Genomic DNA, 22309 nt, shown 5'->3' with positions numbered 1-22309 from the left:
AGGCTCACAAGGGAAATATGGCCAGGCCTCTGCCCTGATGACCAAAAAAGGAGCTGACAGCCCTTCCACCGGCCCTGCGTCTTCCCTGGGAATGGCTTTCCTTGATGAAAACTCCTCTGCCCTCCAAAATGTACCCCAGATGGTCGGGGAGCAGAGGAGGGAGATTCTGCGCCTCATCCACTCCCACTGCTTCCTCAAACCTCTCGCTTCCCGCACCAACAGAACGAGACCCAGATTCCCCTTCTCACCCACCGCCTTGGCCTCCAGGGCTCCCTCCGTGAAGCCCTCCACCACGGCCACAAGGGCTTTGCCGCTCTCCGGGCTGTGCTCCCGAATCCAGGCGTAGAACTCCCGGGGCAGGATGGTCAGGAACTGCTCCAGCACGAGCAGCTCCAGGATCTGCTCCTTGGTGTGCAGCTCGGGGCGCAGCCACTGGCGACAGAGCTCCTGGAGCTCCCTGAGGGCCTCCTGGGGACCAGCCGCCTCCTGGTAGCGGAACTGCCGAAACCTCAGGCGAAAAGTCTCCGGGCTGGGGCCTTCCCTCGCCCTGCCCCACGGCAACTCTTTCTCCAGTTTTACCACAGGGACACCCATTTGCTGCTGACGATCTTCTGCCATCCCTGGACACTCTTTAAGCATCTTCACACTCCCTCCCAGAAGACTGAGGGTCTGTTGGGAAGACCAGACAGACAATGAGAACAGCATAAATAAGACACATGGAAGGTCAGGTCATCCCAGTTCTGTTCTCTACATCAATGAAATTAGGACTTAGCTTATACCCACAAATAGCTTAAAATCTCAAGAGAGAGACAACACTACAATCATAGAAAAATATAAGATGGGTTATAACTAGGTTAGTCACCAGGGTCCACTCTTCCAACACTAAATATACATTTGACATGTATCTATGCCTGACCCACAGAAACCAGAAATAAAACAGAGAACAAGATAGACAAGGTGCTTGCCCTATGAAACTCACATACTGGTACAGCAGACAGGAAAAAAAAAAAAAATTAGGGAATTCCCTGGCGGTCCAGTGGTTAGGATTCCGCACTTTCACTGCCGAGGGAACAGGTTCAGTACCTGGTGGGGGAAACTAAGATCCCCGCAAGCCCCATACGCTTGGCCAAAAAAAATGAAACAAATAAATTTAAATTATAAATGGGGATAAGTTCTAAAAACGAAGTAAGGAGGGTGTTAATGGGGACAATCAACTTGGAGATGTGGGGACTTCCCTGGTGGTCCAGTGTCCGAGGCTCCTCGCTCCCAGTGCAGGGGGCCTGGTTTTGATCCCTGGTCGGGGAACTAGATCCCATGTGCCACAACTAAAGATCCCCCACATGGCAACCAAGATCCCGCGTGCCACAGCTAAGACCCTGCGCAGCCAAATAAATAAATATTTAAAAAAAAAAAAAAAAAACCTTGGGCTTCCCTGGTGGCGCAGTGGTTGAGAGTCCACCTGCTGATGCAGGGGACACGGGTTCGTGCCCCAGTCCGGGAAGATCCCACATGCCGCGGAGCGGCTGGGCCCGTGAGCCATGGCCGCTGAGCCTGCGCGTCCGGAGCCTGTGCTCCACAACAGGAGAGGCCACAGCAGTGAGAGGCCTGCGTACCGCAAAAAAAAAAAAAAAAATTTGGAGACTTGGAGAAGGCTTTTCTGAATAAATAATGCTTAGGCTAAGACCCAACGAATGAATGAGATGAGCCAATGATTGAAAGAGCATTCCAGGCAAAAGCCTTAGGGCTAGAAATTACTCTGCAGTCTGAGAACACGCCCCAGTGCAGTGTGGCTTCAGCAGGGTGAGGGAGGGAAAGAGCTCAGAGGCAGGTGGAAACCACATTACCGAGGGCCTGGGCACACACTAAGAATTATGGGCTTTACTCTTATTCCTTATTTTAGTGGGGAGATACATGTTCTTCAAAGGTCACTCTGCCTGGGAAGTGTCAATAGAGAATAGATAAGAAGGGTCAAGAAGGGAAACTGCGCTTACCGTGGTCCAAGCAGGAGATAAGAGACTTAGATCAATGTGGTGACAGAGAAGCAGACAAAGTTAAGACAGCTGGGAGGTAAAACCAATAGACATGCTGGTGGCTAGGATGTGACGGTGTACTCAGCCTAAAGAAAACAACAGAACAATATATATATATCATTACTTTAATTGATCAAAAGATTTCTAACTTGTGTAGGCTTTACCATTCAGAAAGCATGTGAGCACATACTCTCATTTAATACTCCAAGTGTCTGCTTAACATTCTATTGGAAGTTTCTGTATCTACCTATCTACCTAGGTATCTACCTACCTACCTACCTACCTATCTTAAATCTATTTACATTTTCAGTCTATTCATCTTCTCTGCTGCATCAATTGAGATTTCTCTTTCCTGGCTTTCTAGCTATTGCATTTGTTCATGGTTGCATTTACCGCATTATAGTACGAATGTTTACCCCTGTGTCTCCCTCCGTCTGCCAGATTCCCTTTAGTCAGGAAAGGTCCTCACTCATCTTTTACCCCTAGCACTCGACAAACAGGCTTCCCATGGTTTCTTTAAATGAGCGTCTGGTTCTAGAACGACCACTCTCACTCTTCACAGTGTTCCGCTTTGGTTCAAGAGATCAGGGTCGTGGACACCCCTCCGTTAAGGCAACCCTGGCCGGGCGGGATCAGCCTGGCTCCTACCTGAGCCCAGCGCGGTGCGGCCCCCCGGGTCCCGACCCGCAAAGACTCGGTGCCGCGGGAGTCAGCTCCGGGGAGACGCGCCGCCCGCGGCGACAGCCTCGCAGCTGCCGAGGCCCGCAGCAGGCCCTCAGCCCGGCCCCGGATCCCCGGCCACCTCCGCCCCGCAGCCCCGCACCTGTGCCGGGCTCGCCCAGGCCCGCGGCGGATCGGAAGTGGGCGACGGACGCTGTCAGACAGGTGCGTCAAGGAAGGGCCCCTTCCGTTTCCCCTCTAGGACTCTCGGAGGCCGGTGCGTCTCGATGGTCGCTCGTCCCCGGGGACCGTTCGGGAGCGCGCGCTGGACCACCAGGGGCTCCTACCCCGCCTACCTACTCCCCTGGAGGCTCGCAGTCGCCAGGCCCCTTTGCGCCTCCATGCCTTTGCACCTGCGTTCCCCCGGTGGGAAGGACCCTCCGGACGCACCGCCGGGTACCGCGCCTCCCTCAAAGACTTTAGAGACCCGTCGGTCGACAAGTGTTTATTGCAGCCTCCGGCGCTTTTTGCGAGGGTTAGGGGCGGAGGGTGATGGAGGGTAGCACCGAGTATTGTGGGTTCACATAAGGGGCCTCCACCCTGGGTAGTGTTGGGGGGCGTAGGCGCTAGTCAGGGAAGCCTTCCTGGAGGAACCGACGCCTGAGCACAGATTTGATGGATGGACCCAATAGTGAGGTCAGGTGCCCCCAGCGGAGGGAGCACGACGAGCCCAGCAAATGGTGGGGACTGGTGGCTTTCCCGCGCCCTCAGAGCCGCTAGAGCAGGCGGCTTAGCTAGGTAACCTGGAGGCAATGGGAAGCCGCGGAAAGATTTGAAGGCGGGAAGGGACCGATTTTAGAAAGATACTACAGAGAAACCTGCAAGAGAGACTGAGCAAGAGGCGAGGGAGGTGGGGAGATGAGAAGACTGACTGTGGGTTAAACGAAGATAAATAATGCAGTCCCCGAGAGAAAGGATGAGAGACAGGACTGGGGAATTCGTGAGACTAGAGATCGCAAGCAGAGTTTGGATATCAAATATATTGGGAAAGTAAAATTGGCAAAGTTTAGGGATTGATTGGATCTGGAGGATGAGAGAGAAGGTGGAATCATTTAGTAAATGACAAAGGCTACATCTCATATCAATAAGAGTGGACTTTTAGAAAGCAGACAACTGGTTGGTCATCTGGAATAAGGTAACGTTGGGTCCATTCCTTATACCACATGCCAGGGCAAAGTCCAGCCCTGCTCACAGGGTCTCCCATCCTTTTATATTACAAATTTCGTTATCAACCCATCTTGGAAATATTGTTGGCTAGCCTCCTCATTTGCTAATATGCCCTCACATCCAAGAGGGACAAGGCTGAACCTTGTCATCGAGGACCAAGAGAAACAGCCTGATGGACTTAGTCTGTCTTGGAAAACTGAACTATACCTAGCGACTTCAAAAACCATCGTTCAGCTTGCCATGGAGAAGACACAAGGAAGAAGGCATTCTGGAAGAGGCAAAGAGAGGTTGGATCAGATCACAGGTTTCCAGGTCAGCCTTGGAGAAGAGAAAGGGGTTCCTCTGAACGGGGAAGAAAAGAATCAAAGATGGCTTATGGTCTAGGTTAGGGCTCAGCAAATTTTTCTATGAAGGGCCAGATGGTAACTATCCTAGACAGAACACATAGTGTGTCGCCTGCTCTTCATTTTTACAATCCTTTAAAACTGTAAAAACCATTCTTAGCTCACAGCCAGGGCTGGATTTGACACAAGGGCTGTAGTTTGCTTACCCCTGAAATAGATTATTTTAAAATTATTCTAGAGAAGTGTTTAAGGAGCTCATTCTTAACCTCTTTTCTCAGTGATGTTACCTGCTGAGAGTGCAGGGGACAATGGTAGGTTGGAGCCTAAATAATGGAGTGAAGATTAGAATATCTGTTGTGAGGAATGATGTAGTAGGAAAAAAATCATAGAATGAATGAAAAGATTGTCAAGCAACACTGAACGACTGATATTGAAAACAAAACAAAATAAGTGACAGAATCAATCCACACAATTGTCTATGCAGTCTGGGGGCTAAGAAAACAGCTGGATTAATCCAATATTAGGATTGGTCATAAGGATGATTATGAAAGAATGCCAAGGGCCTGGGGGGAATGAGGGCTCTAGTGGGAGAAGGCTGTACTGAGTGACCATGGTGTCCAAGCTGAGTGGGGGAGGGACCGAAACCAACAAGAAAAACATGGAGACCTGAGGAATCAGAGGTTAGGATGAGGCCATGAAGCAGGTTTCAGGAATTTTTTCGGAAATGTTATAGGCAAACTAAGCATAAAACGCATTATCCTGTTTGTTTTCCATAAACAGAATCATACTATATTCTGTTCTGCTCTTTGCTTTTATTCAGTAAACAACATATCTTTCCACATCTACACATACTGATCTACCCCACTCTTTACCAGCTCTACAGTATTCCACTGTATGTTCTGTGTTCCCCATGATTTATAAAGCTTATCAGTGGACATTTAGGCGGTTTCCAGCATTCGGATTTACCAGAAACCTGGATGCACATCGTCATACAGAATTCCTTGTGCACTTTTTGGCAAATAAATCTAAAGGATGAGTTCCCATAAATGGAATTACGGGATCTAAAAGTCACATGCATTTTAAATTTTGTCAGCTACTGCCAAATTATCCTGCAAAGAGTCTGCACCAATTTCCACTCTCACAAACAGTGGGGGATAGCGTTCATTCTCCCACAATCTCATGAACGCTGGATGTCATCAAACTTTTTCATCTTTGCCAATCTGATGAGTGAAATCAGTGATGCCCACATTTTTGTTTTGACTTCTTAATTATAAGTGAAGTCGTTTTTCCTACCTTCATTAGCTACTTGTATTTCCTTTTCTGCAAACTGGCTGTTTTTACCCTTTCCTCTGTTTCTGTTGGGTTTGTTTATCTCTTTCTTACTGATATATGAGTTTTTTGAAAATTAAGGAAAATGGCCCTTTTTCAAATGTTTTGCAAATATTTTCCTATTTGCCTTTTGTCTTTCTTAATGGAACTCTGTGCACTGCAAAATATTATACGTTTTACATATTCAAATTAATCCTTCCTTTTTCTTTAAATCTTCTCCATTTTGTGCCTTCCATCCTCCAAGATGATTTTTTAAATCCCCTGTACGCACTTCTAAGACATTTATTGTTAGGTTAAATCTGAGCTCTGTCGGAAATGCATTCTGATCAAAGGAAAAAAAGAAAAAAGAAAATCCAGCCAGCCTTTTTTTTTTTTTTCCAAATGGCTAGCAAGTTTTCCTCAACCATTTATTGAAGGATCAATAACCCTTCCTGGGCTTCCCTGGTGGCGCAGTGGTTGAGAGTCCGCCTGCCGATGCAGGGGACATGGGTTCGTGCCCCGGTCCAGGAAGATCCCACATGCCACGGAGCGGCTAGGCCCGTGAGCCATGGCCACTGAGCCTGTGCGTCCGGAGCCTGTGCTCCGCAACGGGAGAGGCCACAACAGTGAGAGGCCCGCGTACCGCAAAAATAATAATAATAATAATCCTTCCTGATTTAAAAGGTTAATTTTATCAAATATTATATTCCTCTATAAAGTAGGCTTTATATTAGTACTCTTATTCTGTTCTGTAATCTATCTGTATCCTGTGTCAGGACCTGCCAAACTGTTTTAATTACTGCAGTTTTATGTTGTGCTTTTGCATCTGGAAGAGATTTTCTATATCACTGACCGTAATTTCCCATGGTTTAAAGAAGAGATTGTTGGAGAAAAATTAAGAATGTTACCCTGAAAACTGCAAAAGAAACCAGATAAATTCTGACCTCATGCTCCTGGCCCTGAGAGACCAGACTAGAACTAAGGATTGCTAGGGAAATGGCATTGTCAGAAAGAAGGCAGATTTCAGGAAGATGAACAAATGAAGGCTTTTTTTTTTTTTTTTTTTTTGGGGCAAAGAACATGGTACTGAATTAATTGAGAGCATGGGGGCGGGGCAAGAAAGAAGAAGGGAAAAAGGGAGGAATGGAAGGAGAAAGGGACAGATGCAGAGGGAGAGAGGAAGAAAATTATCTGACAAGAGACAGAAGAGATGAGGTTACATGGTGAAATACAGAAAGCCGGGAGTTGTTGTCATGACCATAAAGAGGAAACAGGTTAAGAGGCAGCAGAGTTTACTTTAAAATTTTAAAAACCTGTACTGAACATCAGAGGGCTTCACCTCTCTGGTTCTTTAATAAGAAAATGGGTAGAATCATAGCTGGCCTGTCTTTAGCAGGACAGAGTGAAATGGCAGATGTGAACGTTGTTTTAGCATTAACGATAGAAATGAAGGTTATAGGAGTTCAGAGTGCTGGTATGGACAGTGTTGGATATTTGACTTATATTACCCAACTTACCCTTTAAGATTTAATATGAATTTTTGAATAGGTAATACATATACATGATTCAAGAGCCAAACTCATATAAGAAGTTACACACAGAACTATTACTCCTCCCTCTGCCCACTCCACCCACCCCATTTTTTTAAATATAAATTTATTTATTTATTTTTGGCTGTTTTGGGTCTTCATTGGCGTACACGGGCTTTCTCTAATTGCGGCGAGCGGGGGCTACTCTTCGTTGCGGTGCGCGGGCTTCTCATTGCAGTGACTTCTCTTTTTTTCTTTCTTTTTTTATTTTTTTTGCGGTACGCGGGCCTCTCATTGTTGTGGCCTCTCCCATTGCGGATCACAGGCTCCGGACGCGCAGGCTCAGCGGCCATGGCTCACAGGCCCAGTCGCTCCGCGGTATGTGGGATCTTCCCGGACCGGGGCACGAACCTGTGTCCCCTGCATCGGCAGGCGGACTCTCAACCACTGCGCCACCAGGGAAGCCCACAGTGGCTTCTCTTGTTGCAGAGCACGGGCTCTAGGCGCACGGGCTTCAGTAGTTGCAGCACGTGGGCTCAGTAGTTGTGGTTCACAGGCTCTAGAGCGCTGGCTCAGTAGTTGCGGCACACGGGCTTAGTTGCTCTACGGCATGTGGATCTTCCTGGACCAGGGCTCGAACCCGTGTCCCCTGCATTGGCAGGAGGATTCTCAACCACTGTGCCACCAGGGAAGCCTCCACCCCATTTCTTAATCTACCCCCATCTCTAAAGATTCATTCATTTATTATACGGTCTTCAAGTGTTTATTTATTTGCAAATACTAATATTCACATATTTCCCTACCTTCTCCCCTTTTCTTACACGAAAGGAAATATACTAGATACCTTGCTTTTTATCATGTAATATGTCCTAGAAAATATTCCATATCAGTACTTAGAGACCTTTCTCATTCTTTTTTTATTTAAGCTGGTGTGGACGTAACATAATTTATTTAAAGTGTCCCCTGTTGATGAGCATTTGAGTTGCTCCTAATCATTTGTTACAGCAAAAGCTGCAGCAATTAATCACCCTGCACCTATGTCATTCTTAAAGATGTGTGCAGGTATACCTGCTGGATAAATCCTTAAATTGAGACTTTGGTTTGGGTTAAAGCATTACTGTTTCTGCAGTTTTGTAGGTATTGCCAGATTCCCCTCAGGAGGGCTGTTTTGTTTGTTCATTTTGCACTTCCATCTGCCATGTATGATGGTGCCTATTTCCCCACAGGTTAGCCAACACAACATGTTGCATCAAACTTTTGATTCTTGCAAATCTCACGGGAAGAAATGGCATTTCGGTAGAGTGTTCTCCATTTTTTGAAATTTTTGCACTTTTTTTAAATTTCTTTAACACATTAATAATAGCTTAATAATAGTTATTTTAAAGTGTGTATCTGCGAAATCCAATATTTGGATTATTCTGTCATCTGCTTCTATTGGTTGTTTATTCTCTTGTCGGTCACATTTCTTCATGTCTAGTAATTTTGCATAGTATGCCAGTATTTGTGCATGAAGGAAGAGGCTCTAGGCCTTCCACAATGGGGCCATGCTTTGTTCCAGAGTGTCTATTCCAGTAAATAATAATAATAATAATAAAGCATTGTCCCATCACGGAAGAGGTTGATCATCTCATATCAGTTTTCCTAAGCAGATGTTACTCCTTCCAATAGATTCCTTTTCAATAGAAAGGAACTTTATTTCAGTGAAGTTTTCTTGAATTTTAGTTTTAAATACTTGTTCTGTTCCTTTATTTCCATTTTCTTCCTCAGGGACTCCGATTTTACCTATGTTGGACATACACACCTGAAGAAAAGGCACTAGGTGTTTTAGTTAGATTGTTTTTAGTATTTTATTACATTTCTCTCCAAAAGGTATCTTGGGAGTTTCTTTCTTATAGGGAGATGATGACAGCCTAGTTCCAGTCTTTTCACTTTCCACCTCACAAAACCCTATAGGAACAATATAGAAGTAGGCATAGAGAAAATCTACAAACTCTCAAATATGTAACGGTGGGCCAGACCACCCTAAACCAGCAGAATGAGTATGGAAAGCCACAACTGGGAGATCAGCATGGCTGGAACAGTGGGGTGGTCATACTCTGTTCAGTTTTTATTTTACAAAACTCACGTCACTTGATCATTTCCTAATATTCCTCCCTCCCTTCCTGCCCTCTAGGCTGCAGGCTGGTGTTTTGTTGTGTTTTGTTTGTTCATTTGTTTGTTTTTTGGCCATGCTGTGTGGCATGTGGGATCTTAGTTCCCCAACCAGGGATCGAACCTGTGCCCCCTGCACTGGAAGCTCAGAGTCTTAACCACTGGACCACCAGGGAAGTCCCCTGTTTGTTTTTTGAGGCATGGATTAACAGACAGTAGTCATCGTTTTATTGAAAACACTTGTCCAAAAAAATCACTCAGAAAGCTCAGAAGAATTCAGAAAACTTTTAACAAATTTCAAACACACGCAAGATAGAATCACTTTGAGTAGGGGAAGTGGAGGGTTGATTTGACACTCAAGAGCCTCATCAAAAGTAGCAGAGACTGGTGGAGGCAGGGGAGCCACACACAGTGACACGTGTGCACTCACACAGCTTGATGAAGGGCAGGGCACAGACTATCTTGGTCTAGATAACTGTTTCCTCCTTCAGCAGCGTCTCCCTCTGTATGGAGCTCAGCTCTCCTCCCAAACTCTCCACGTTTTCCAGGTGCGAGATCTCTTGGGTCTCCTCAGTACTCTGGGAAATGGGCAACAAATGACAGCTAAGGCAGGCTGTTTCTTGAACGAGGCAGATGGCACCTGGGTGACAGCAAAAGTTTGGGTCAGGTGAGAGAGAGTGTCAAGCTCAGTGCCTGCCCTAGAGGTCGGAAACTCCCTCCTCTGACCTGACTCCCTCTGGTCTGCACCTGCCCTCCTAGTTCTCCCCTCCAATAAAAGGACAAGGCATACAAATAGATGGATAAACTCATGGAACCGTGGCCAGTGCTGGAAGGCATCTTAGCAATTGTCTAACCATTAATAGGTAAGAAAACAAGGTTTCAGAGAGGAAGGTCAAACACAAAGCCCAGGCCTCTTCATGGCCAACTCACTCAAGACCCTCAGTAAGTGAAAGAAAGGAAGAAGAGGATCAATGTTCATAAGAACAAACAGAGATATCTTGAGTGGATAATAAATGCTGTATTATGGCTAAGACAAAGATAAAAGACAACTATTTTCAGCTTTATAGCAGACTAGCTACTCTCCCACTAAACACAACAAAAATTCTAAATATTTCTTCGAAAACCTATTATTTATGAATGCATCATCAAGCTGACATCAGAGTAAGACATTCTTAGATGCCAAAACCATAGTGATAACAGGAATCTGAAGGGTTAAAGCAACCACACAATTAGCCTTCGCCTTGGAGACACGCGCTCAACCCAGGTGACCCTGAGTTTCCATTCTGCTGGCCTTTCAGGACACGGAAAAAATAAAAGGAAAGCCCAGGTCCTGCTCACAGTGGGGAAATCTAATAAGAGTCGGCCACATGAAACTGGAACTGCAAAGTTACCTGCATTGACTGAGATTTCACAAACACAGGCTAGCTCTTATGTGGGTCTGCAGCTAAACTAACAATACCTAAGTATTTTGGTAGTTCTGCACCCAAGCACCGGGCAGAAGCAAATGCAAATCCTTTTTTGAGGAAACACTTTAAATATAGGCCTCAAATAATTTCCAACAACGACAACAAAAAAATTTTCCAAGGAAAATGAGTTCACAGTCAAAATCCACAGACCATACCAAGAAACAAGGTACCACAGCAAGAGCCTATAGAAACAGCTGTAGAAACAGCAGCAAATAATTCAGTTGTTAAACTTATAAGACACAGAATATAAAATAAGTATGTTTAACATGTATAATAAAAATATATTCAGAGAACATATTTTGAATATGAGGAAAAAAGCATAAAAGTAACAAGATATACAGGAAAATACAACTTCTAGTTATAAAATAGATTAACTGAAATAAAAATTTAATGGCTAGGTTAAATAGACCAGACACAGCTAAAAAGTGAATGGGTAGAGACTTCCCTGGTGGTCCAGTGGTAAACAATCCACCTTGCAATGCAGGGGACGTGGGTTTGATCCCCGCTCAGGGAACTAAGACCCCACATGCCGTGGGGCAACCAAGCCTGCATGCCACAACTACTGAGCTCGCGTGCCTCAACTAGAGCCCGCGTGCCGCAAACCACAGAGCCCACGGCTCTGGAACCGGTGCACTACAACTATAGAGCCCACACGCCCTGAAGCCTGTGCACCACAACTAGAGAAGAGAAAACCCACATGCCACAACTAGAGAGAAGCCCGCGTGCCACAACTAAGGCCCAATGCAGCCAAAAATACATTTAAAAAATAATGATAATAATAAATAAATCTTTTTTAAAAAAGTGAATGGGTAAACTTGAAGATATATCTATATAAGGTATTCACAATGCAGCCCAGAATGACAAAGACAGAAAATATGAAAGAGAAATTAAGACATGCAGGATAGAGTAACAAGGTCTAACAGAAATCTTCCTGGAGTTCCACAAAGGACAAAAAGAAAGGGAAAGAAAATGGAGAGGAGATAAAAATGTTTTACAAATGCTGAAAGATATCACTCCTCAGCTTCAGTTCACACATCAAATCATAACACAAACATCCATACCCTGCAAAATACCAAAAAAAGTCTCAGAGAAAAAAAAGTTGCCTCAAAAAGAATGATATTTTTAAAGAGAGCCAACTTCTCAACAATAAGAACAGAAGTGGGAAAGTAATAGAATAATATCTTGAATGCTGAGAGAATAACTGTTAACTTCAAAATGTATATTCAGCAAAACTAACTTTAATAAACAAAAATGAAAGATAATTTCATACAAACAAAATATGAGACAGTGTATCTCTAACTGACCCTCATTAAAAAAGGCAAAAAAGGGCTTCCCTGGTGGCGCAGTGGTTGGGGGTCCGCCTGCCAATGCAGGGGACACGGGTTCGTGCCCCGGTCCGGGATGATCCCACATGCCACGGAGCGCCTGGGCCCGTGAGCCATGGCCGCTGAGCCTGCACGTCCGGAGCCTGTGCTCCGCAACGGGAGAGGCCACAGCAGTGAGAGGCCTGCGTACCAAAAAAAAAAAAAGGCAAAAAAAAAAAATGAGGGCTTCCCTGGTGGCACAGTGGTTGAGAATCTGCTTGCTAATGCAGGGGACACGGGTTCGAGCCCTGGTCTGGGAAGATCCCACATGCCGCGGAGCAACTAGGCCCGTGAGCCGCAACTACTGAGCCTGCGCGTCTGGAGCCTGTGCTCCTCAACAAGAGAGGCCGTGGTAGTGAGAGGGCCACACATCCCAATGAAGAGTGGCCCCCGCTTGCTGCAACTAGATAAAGCCCTCGCACAGAAACGAAGACCCAACACAGCCCTAAATAAATAAATAAATAAATAAAATACATTAATTGTCAAAAGTAGAGTCATTATCATTATTAAAAAAATGATATAAATGAACTTATTTACAAAACAGAAACAGACTCACAGACTTAGAGAACAAACTTATGGTTACCAGGAGGGAAGGGTTGAGGGAGGGATAGTTAGGGAGTTTAGGATTGACAGGTACACACTGCTATATCTAAAATAGATAACCAACAAGGACCTACTGTATAGCACAGGGAACTCTGCTCAATATTATGTAACAACCTAAATGGGAAAAGAATTTGAAAAAGAATAGATACATGTATAAATGAATCACTTTGCTGTACACCTGAAACACAACATTGTTAATCAACTATACTCCAATATAAACTAAAAAGTTATAAAAAAATCATTATAAAGGATGTACTTCAGGATAATGATCTTAGATAGAAGGTCTGAGGTTTGATGAGCAGCTAAATTGGTAAATATGTGGGTAAATTTAAACAAGTATTAAATGCATAAAATAATAATAATAATAATGTATAGAATTTTTTTAAAAAACAGAAGAAACCAAAACACTGGACAAAATACCATATAAGTTGGGGGGGAGGGGCCTTGAATTATTTATGAAGAGAATAAATATGCTGATTAACTAAGCATGTTAAAATGTCAAGAGTAACTATGACACAAATGAAAACAGACCGTATAATTTCCAAACTAACGAGGGAGGAAATGTAATGAGAATTATATACATAAAATTCAATCAACCCAAAGCAAGGCAAGTGAGGTAGAGGGTGGGGAGCAGAAAAAACTGAAAGCACAAACTAAGGTGGTCGAAAAACTACAAATATATCAGTAGTCACAACAAATGTAAATCAACTAAATGCTCCAGATAAAAGACAAAGGTTATAATAAGACTAGATGAAAAAAATCCAATCATAAGCTATCTATAAGAGACATCCAAAACGTGAAGACAGAGACAGGTTTAAAGTAAAAGACGTAACAGGCAAATAATAACCTAAAGAATGTAGAGGTAGTTATAGTAATATCAGATAAAACAGACTTTACAACAAAAAGCATTATAAGAAATAAAAAGTATCACAGCATGATGATAAAAAGTTCAATCCACTAGTAAAATATAGCAATTTTAAATCAAGGTTTAAACAAGATAATAAAAAAGCTTGATGTAATGTTTATAGATAAAAGGTTGCATTCACCATGAGACATGAAAATGGACCTCAGACTAGGCTATAAAGCAAGTCAATAAATCTGAAAATATTAGGACTATATAAACCATGATCTCTCATCAAATTGAAACTAAGTTAAAATCATTATCACCAAGATACAATAAAAATTCTATGCTTAGAAATTTAAAAGTATATTTTTAAATAATTCACGGATCAAAGAAAAAATCATAAGGGGAACAAGAAAATATCTGAAATCAAACAACAACAAAAGCTATTACACAACAAAATGAGAGCTGCAAATAAAGATGCAATTCTTAGAGGGCAGCTGAAGCTTTAAATGCCTACTTAGAAAAGAAGAAATAATCAATGAGCTTAGATCCTGATTTAGGAAGCTGAAAAAGGAACAGCAGAATAAATACACAAAAAAGTAGTAGGGAGGGAAGTTCAAAATAAGAAGCAAAAAGTAATTAAATAGAAAAGAAACAAGGTTTGTTTTCAAGAAAGCTAAGAAGTTGGTTTTTTGAAAACACTAAAAAAAACCCTGATAAACCTCTAACAAACATAGTAATGAAAAAAGAGAAAATTAGGTGTGAAAAAAGTACATAACTACAGCGACTTCCCTGGTGGTGCAGTGGTTAAGAATCCACCTGCCAATGCAGGGGACACGGTTCAATCCCTGGTCCGGGAGGATCCCACATGCCACCGAGCAACTAAGCCCATGCGCCACAACTACTGAGCCTGCGCACTAAAGTCTGCAAGCCCCAACTACTGAAGCCCCCGTGCTGCAACTACTGAAGCTCGCGCACCTAGACCCCATGCTCCACAACAAGAGAAGCCACCGCAATGAGAAGCCCACGCACCACAACGAAGAGTAGCCCCCTCTCACCACAACTAGAGAAAGCCCGCGCGCAGCAATGAAGATGCAACGCAGCCAAAAAAAATTTTTTTTAAAGTACATAACTACAGATGCAGCACAAATTAAAAGTTAAAGCAGAAAACATTGAGTAATTTTATGTCAATAAAATTTAAAACTTAGATAAAATGTATAAACTTAGAGAAATATATAAATTACCAAAACTGACTCAAGAAGAAATAAAATATCTGAATAGTCCTATAATCATGAAAGAAACTCAGTCATAAACTTAAAATTCTCCCATAGAGAAATGCCATGCTTCTACAGGAAAGCTTAGTTATACAATTAAATAATCAAGGTGGTAAAAATGAATGAAGCTTAGGTCCTCATATTAACATGGAGGAATCTCAAGATTATGCTGATCAAACATAGCAAACTCCAGAAGGAAAAACACAGTTTGATTATATTCATATTAAGTTTTAAAGCATGCAAAACTAAATAGTACCTTGTTTAAGGATATATATGTGTAGTAAACATGATTGGCATAAATTTCTGAAGAATTGAATCCAGAGGGGAGAGAAGAGGAAGTGACCAGGAACAGCCACATGGTAGAGGGGGGAAGACTTCAAAGATATTGAATACTTAATGTTCTAACATGTTTCGTTAATTTTGACAAACCCATTTTTTTTTCACATTTTAAAATCTCTGAAATGAGGATGTACCTTACAAGCTCTAGCACCTTAGAATTATACATGGTATCAATTTTTCTTTCTCAGTGGTACATAAAATAAGGGTGTAACTTATAAACAATGGATTCGACAAAACGTGGCTAGTTCTCAAGCTATATGGTGGAAATATGGGTGTACAGTTTATTTACAATTACTTGTATCTTACAGATATACTATAAACATTCTTTGTTATATATTCAATGTATAATAAAATCAAGTTAAAATAGGTTCTGATCATGGGTCAGGTTAAAATAGTGGGAAGAAGATTAGGAGTAGGGACAAAATTAGATGGGATTAAGAATTTCGATGATGACGGTTGGTAAAGAAAAAGCGACTGAGTGAGGAATACGATCACGGATTTCAAGATAAAGAGACAGGAATAGAAAGCCTTAGGAACCGGGATGGTGGTAAGGGAGAGTATGAAAGTGTGCAAGTTTGGTTCTAAAGTCAAGGAGCATAAGAATGGGGAGGACGAGGGTGGGGGACAGGGCTGAGGCCCTAAAGCAGTGCTGTCCAGTAGAAACTTCTGCATCCGCACCGTCCAATGTGGAAGCCACTAGGCACATAATAATGTGGTTTTTGAACATGTGAAATGTGGCTGGCGTGACTGAGGAACTCAATTTCTAACTTGATTTCATTTTAATTAAATAGCCACAAGTGACTACGGTTTTGAACAGCACAGCTCTAGAGCGTCCACAGCTCCTGAATCCAGACAGAGGGCAGGGAGAGGGCACCAGCCCTGGGACACTCACCAGCCACTAGGAACAGAAGGATGCTAAAGCCCAGGACGTAGTAAGGCCACTGCACGAAGAACTGCGGGGGGCTGGGCTTCATCCGCAGACTCCGGATCTCCAGGGCATGCAGCAACAAGGCCAGGAAGGCACAGGCCCCTGTGGGTCACAGGGCGGCAGCCTTGCTCTCCTCCCGTGGCTCCCACCTCCACTCCTCCACTCTAGCCTTCCTACACCTGTGGCTCCTGCCCGCACCCTTGCCCCTTCAGAGCCAATAACCTCCACCCCACATGCCTGTCTCGCCCTCCTTCCCAACTCATCTCAAAGCCCGTGTGCCTCACCTCCCAGGGGCCCCATGATCAGAAATCCCCTTCCCGGGTACCCTCTGTGCCTGTGCTCTTGGCTGACTCCAGATGGGGCCCCCTGGGTGTGACGCTTTGGACGAAACTCAACCTGATTTTCCCACTGTGAGCGTTCCACCTCCTCCATCTGATGGGAGCCTCCCAGGGTAGGGCCTTGGTCAGCCTTTTAAAGTCAAAAGGTTCCAGAGGGCAGAGATGATCTCTTCCATTCATTCATCCAAGAAACATTTGTATTTCATTTATAATCTATATTTCAATTCTATTATAACCCTGTACCAGATTCTATGACAGTTGCTGGGATAGAGATTATGGGGAAAAGACCCCCAGACAGATGACACCAAGCCAAGGCTGTGAGGACTGTGTCCGCTGGGAGTGCAGTTAGGATGAGCCCCAAAGCGGGGGAATCACAAACCCTGAGGGGGCGGGTTGGGGTGGGCTACTTCATTGAGAGGGCAGTGGAGGAGAGGGGCCCTAAAAAATCCCCTCTCCAGAGACCACCCACCCCCCATCTCCTGCCGTCTCCCCAGATCCCCCACCCGCAAGGCTGGGGCCCGCCTGCTGCTCCCCACCTGTGAGGAAGCTGATGAAGGCTGACACGAGATTGTGCTTCCGGGTCCTCGGAAAGAGCCGAGATGCAAAGGACACCATGACGACGGTGGTGAGGAAAGACAAGATGACAGCGGACAGCAGGAAAACACGGCCCACGATGATGTAAACTGCAGGGGAGGGAGGGAGAGCGGGCTGGCGCCGGGCACCCTGGCCCAGAGGGCAGAGCCCTGCAGAGCCCGGGCAGGGGTGGCCCCGGAGCCGGGTCGCCATCAGGTCCCAAAGCGTGGCCTGGGACCAAGGCTCCGACCCGACTGCTTTGCCCCCAAGCATGCCCTGGGCCCACCATCTTGTTCCCCATGACATGAAAAAAAAGTTAGATGGGCAATTTCAGACACTGAAATTATTAACCAATTCTTAACAAATACTGTTACATGAATCTGGTTGTATCAAAGCGTAGGGGAAAACCATGTATTGTTTGGGGAAAAACGGTGGCTTTAATAAACAACATAAAATGAAACTGTCGTGATGAAACTGTTGTTGCATGTGGAAATGTGAAGAACTGCATCCGCATTGGTCACACTGAAAGAGTCACTGGTGGAAAATCAGAACTCTGTGAGGTCAGGATATTCTGAACTCTGCAAGGGAGCCCCTCACACCCCTATTTAATTATCCACGTTAACAGCAGTAGTGAAACAGACCAAGGATCGAGGGGAATTCATTCTCCTACTGTTGGCATGATTCAGACCTTGTTAAGGTGAGTCTGTATGACCTCCTGAGCGTGCAGAGGTGAGCGGCTGGGGGAGGGACAAAGAGACAAAGGTGTTGAAGACCCAGATATCCTAGAACCTACCCTGGGATTAAACCAGTGGTTCTCTAGCAAGGGCAGTACTGCCCCCACAGGGGATGTCTGGCAAACCCAGGAGGTAACAGTGGGCATCACAACTAGCGGGGGGGGGGGGGGGGGGGGGGGTGGCGCTAATGGACTCTAGTGAGGAGAAGGCAGGGGCGAATTCAGTTCTGTCCTAGCTGCCCCCACCAGTCCTCTGTCACCCCCCAATGCCCACGCTGGTCCCGTCTCCCAAGCCCCCATCCCCGCCTCCACTTCCCCTGTACCAGGTAAGGGTCGTGGCTTCCAGCACTTGATATGGAAGCAGTTCTCAAAGAGGCCACTGAAAAACACTTCCTGGGACTCCTCATTCACCAGACGAACCCAGAAGGGGAAGATGGAGACCAGCAGTATAAGCAGGTAGCCCAGGGAGGTCAAGGCAGGGGCTATGGCCCAGGTGAACCCCTTCATGTCTTTGTCCTCTAATGTCAGCATCACCTGTGGAGGGGAACAATGAAGGGGGGGTCCTCACGCAGCACGGGGTGAAGGAGATGATGCCCGTGGACATGTTAGCACACGTGAGGCTCGAGAAATGTTGATTTCTTTGCCTTGATTAAACTTACAGCCTTACAGACCTCTTCAGTAGGCCTAAACAATGCATAAAACATTTTCTTCCACTAATTCACTGGGCAATCTTGAGCGTGTGGGGTCCCTTCTTTGAGCCTCAATTTCCACCTCTGTAAAATGTCCACCTCTCCCAGCTCTAAAGTTCTAACCTCTCAGTTCTGTTGACACCCACCCACTGGCCACAGAAGAACCTCTCCAGTCAGCTGTCAGCTACTATGTCCCTTTTGAGATTTCAGAATGAGGACCAGGGCAGAGATTAAAACCAGGGCCTGAAGTGCCTTTGCTCAGTGACTGGCCTTTTCTCAGGACCTGGGGTATAGACGGACAGGGGTCCCCCTGGCCTGGAGGAGCCCTCTGCTGAAAAACGAGCAGAAAATATGCACACAGAAAGTTTTAAAAATAGTTTTAGAGTTTCACAGACCCTCCTGAAGCCCTAGGTACCCTCTAGGCCTGGAGGTCAAGACCCTCAGTTAAGGATCCCTCATAACTTCTCCATCACCACCAGCTGTCATTAAGGATGTCTTCTTGGAAGGAGCACCTGTGATGTGGAAGCTAAGTGCCGACAGCTGGATTTGGTTCTGGATGCCCGTGACTATGTCCCAGCTTTATCACTTGCTGGCTGGGTAACCTCGGGGAACTGGCTAAAACTCTCAGGACCTTGGGTCCCCATTTGGAAAAAAGAGGAAATAACACCTGCCTAGTAAGGTCCTTGCCAGGGCCAAGTGAAATGCTGCCAACGACATGTCAAGCACAGTGCTTAGGGCCTAGGCGTTTGGTTAAAGTTGGAGGGTGAGGGGCCGCCAACTTCTCCTAAAAATGCAAGCATTCCTGAGGGAAATTCACATCCACCACCCAAGGGCAAATGTATTCAACTAGTCTGCTTTCCTCTCCAGGCTGGCAGGGGAAGGAGAGGGGCGGTTGGAAGCCTGGGTGCGGCAGGCAGGGCGGGCCCTGTCCGGGTGGCCCCCAATGACCCTGGCCACACGGCGGTGCAGAATGGCGACATCAGGGGGTGAGAGACAGGACATGGGAGGTGGAGGACACCCCAAGACAACAGCCCTTCTTTCCAAGTCATGCCCAGAGCCAGGCCTGGAGGCTCCTGCCTAAGCAGACTGCCTGGCAGCACCAAGCTTCGCAGCTGCGCACTGCTGTGCGCAAGACAAGGCCCTCGGAGTGAGGGGTTTCCCTCTCCTCTCCGCCCCTGTGTGTGCCCACACGCTGGGGCCCCTCCACGCTCCCCATGCGGATGCCCCTCTCACTGCAGCCGGGGGCAAGGAGTGTCTGAGGCTTTGAGATCTGCTGATCACCACAGCAGAACAAGCCTGATGGTAGAGGGCAGAGGAAATCTGCTGTCTATAAAAGGGTTAACAACTGTTAACCTCCGACTGCTGTCAGAGTGCTTGGAAACTTTCTAAAGCACTCTCTCCTCTTTCTGTTGTTCATTACTTTCTTTTTTTCAGGTCTTCCCCCCTGAAAAATTTATCCTGCCGTCTCTGCAAAGCTTCCCTTTCGATCTTCCCTCCACCCTCTGGCCAGTACTGATGAGTCACCTGAACTTCAGGGCCTCGGTGTCCTCTAAGAGGATGAAGACCAGAGAGCCTTGAGTCCTGGCTCTAAAGCTCTCCAGGTAGGAGTCATGGCGGCATCTTGACCCCCACCCTCTGGATGGAATAGAGAACCCTGGACATTTTCCGTTGATGGTCTGAGCCCCTTCCTGCCCCCCCGCCCCCACAATGAACCTCAACGTGTCTAAAGCTGAGCTCGGTGTCTTCCCTATTTTAGTCACCCTCTCCTTTCCTCACGCTCTAGCCTGGAGCTCCTGCCGGCTTCTCCATTTCTCCCACACTTCCACCTCCTCAGCATTCCTCACCTTCTCAGCTTTTCTTTCATAAAGTTTCCCACGCACCCAGCCTCCTGCCTCCACACCCGCCATGTCTCCCTTCATTCCCAGAACACCACAGTCACCCCAAGCACCTCCAGCCTTTCCCAGGGGAGGGGGGTGCGGTGCCCTCACTTCACCTCTAGACCTTTTAAATCCCACATCTTCTGCAAAGCTCACCTTGGTCCTGTCCACTCCATGGACCCTCCCAGCCACCAGCCATTAACCATTCATTCCACAAAAGTGCACTGTGTACTTACTGGGCGCCCCATGCCCAGCTTAGGCCAATGGGGAGAATCAGGGATGAAAAAAGACAGGAACTCGCAGGCTCTTGGTAACTACTGGGGAGAAGAGACACATAAACTTGTCACGTGGGACAGCGCTTTCCCTCCCCCCTCTCCCCCCCCCCGGGGTGACTGAGAGGCCAGGAGCCACCTCCTAGCTGTCTGTCCCCTTGCCCACCCCAGGCTGCTCTCCAGTGAGGGGGACCTTGTGGGCCTTTCTCCGGGGATAGGCCAGCGTCCTGCATGGAGCAGCCCTCAGTGCTGGTTCTGGACGACTGTGCACCAGGGATATACAATTGGGGGACACACTGATATGAGCCAGACTCAAAGGACCATAGACATGTTCATGTAAAGGGGGATTTGGAGAACCCTTTGTACTGATGGGGAAACAGCTGGAAAGAAGAATGGACTGGTCCAGGATCCCAGGCTCAGTCAGAGTGGAGGCAGGGACCACAGTCCTGCACAGCTGCCCCTCCCTCCTCACCTCTTCTCTAGTCGCCACTGGCCAGCAGTTCAGTTCGGGATTCCCAAAAGTGGGGGTCAGGGAGAGAGAATGGGGGTAACAGAAAACTACCAACTTTTTACTTTGCCAAGGGCATTCAAAACAAAGCAAAACTACTGCCATCTACTCTCACCAATTGTTTTCATTATTATTTTGAAAAGGACCTATGGCACTGTAAAGTAGAAGAGCTGCGTGCTCCGTGGGGCCCGGGTTCCCGCTGGCAGGGTCTCCCTGAGCCATCGCGCCTAGCCCGAGGGCAGCCCTGTCACCGGCCCAGGCCCTGCGCATGCCAGGGACAGATGAGGACTACACAGGGCGAAGAACGAGAGGAGCAACATAGAGCGCATCTCAGGCTGGACCGGGAAGAGACCAGGAGGGAACCATCTGGGCCGCGAGGAGCCTCACTCCCCACTTTTCCCGCCAGTAATTTGAGGCTACTTGGAATGCAGACTAGCTTAGGTTCCGCCAGAGGTTCCTTCCTGCTGACCACCCTCCACCCTTCCGTGGCCCCAAAGCCCCAGTGACATTTTCCAGACCCAAAGATGGGTGCTGACCTGGCCATCAGCCCCCAGATCCAGCACCGCGGGTCCCAACAGCCGGCCGGTAATGTTTGGGGTTTGGGGGGCCTCTTCCTCTTCCTCGCCCTCCCCCTCCCAACCCGTGACTCCACCTCCGCTCGCCACCGCCCCCCACCCCACTGTTTCCCGTCCCTCTGCCGAGGCACCGTTGGGATCTCCCAGTCTCCCAGTCTCCCGGGCGGGGCTTCCCTCCAGGTGGCCCGCGGTCCGGACCTTCCGTTGGCCCCCGAGGCCGGGCGAGGGTCTGCTCCGTCTCCCGGCAGAGCCCACCGAGCCCTCGGGGCCCTGCAGGGGAGGGCGGGGGTTCTCACCTCTCGGCCCGCCGCCGCCCGCCGCTCACCTGGCCTTCGGCTGGGGAAACCTGGCCTCCGGGGTGGTCCGCAGTCCCGGAACAGAGTGGGGGCTGGAGCAACCTTAAGTCCGCGGATCTGAATTCGGATTCCAGCTCTGCCATCACCAGCAGGATGACCTTGGGTGAGTTACTTCTCCTTCCTGGGTATCAGTTTTCTCATCTGTGAAACGGGAATGATAATAGTAACTCCCCCCGTGAGATGGCTGGAAGTGCCTGGAAGACACTTCGCTGTGGACTCCGCAGAGAGGCAGCGCTACACAAACAGCAGCCTGGACCGCGAGCCTGGAAGAAGCCAGAGTTTCCTGACTACCCAAGGCCCTGCCAGTTCGCTCCCCTTCCC

General features: G+C 46.9%; 2 protein-coding genes across 14 annotated transcripts in view; both read right to left on the bottom strand.

Annotated features, from left to right (window-relative positions):
- Window positions 1-2930, bottom strand: part of ZSCAN25 (zinc finger and SCAN domain containing 25) — a 51996-nt gene extending 49066 nt beyond the window's left edge. For 7 of the 8 annotated variants that reach the window (XR_010934794.1, XR_010934795.1, XR_010934796.1 and 4 more), the window contains exons 1-3: window positions 2854-2930; window positions 1992-2116; window positions 253-669 (exon numbers count right to left, since the gene is read on the bottom strand). Coding sequence is in view for 5 of the 8 variants with exons in the window: in XM_067705644.1 (XP_067561745.1) it covers window positions 253-639 (387 nt within the window). In the remaining 3 variants the exon portion in view is untranslated. The other variant, XM_067705643.1, reaches the window with a different exon arrangement.
- A 6524-nt stretch (window positions 2931-9454) lies between these two features.
- TMEM225B (transmembrane protein 225B) overlaps window positions 9455-22309 on the bottom strand; it is a 44599-nt gene continuing 31744 nt past the window's right edge. For 3 of the 6 annotated variants that reach the window (XM_067705677.1, XM_067705676.1, XM_067705678.1), the window contains exons 2-7: window positions 21958-22129; window positions 20514-20591; window positions 18035-18245; window positions 16942-17088; window positions 16032-16169; window positions 9455-9889 (exon numbers count right to left, since the gene is read on the bottom strand). In XM_067705677.1, coding sequence (XP_067561778.1) covers window positions 9717-9889; window positions 16032-16169; window positions 16942-17088; window positions 18035-18245; window positions 20514-20591; window positions 21958-22071 — 861 coding nt within the window. In that variant the 5' untranslated portion in view covers window positions 22072-22129 and the 3' untranslated portion in view covers window positions 9455-9716. Of the gene's footprint in view, window positions 9890-16031; window positions 16170-16941; window positions 17089-18034; window positions 18246-20513; window positions 20595-21021; window positions 21694-21928; window positions 22130-22309 lie in introns of those variants that run through there. The other 3 variants (XM_067705679.1, XM_067705681.1, XM_067705680.1) reach the window with 3 other exon arrangements.

This window comes from Pseudorca crassidens, chromosome 15 (genome assembly GCF_039906515.1).
Source record: "Pseudorca crassidens isolate mPseCra1 chromosome 15, mPseCra1.hap1, whole genome shotgun sequence".
NCBI classification, from domain to species: domain Eukaryota; kingdom Metazoa; phylum Chordata; class Mammalia; order Artiodactyla; family Delphinidae; genus Pseudorca; species Pseudorca crassidens.
This window is presented reverse-complemented; position numbering and strand designations above follow the sequence as displayed.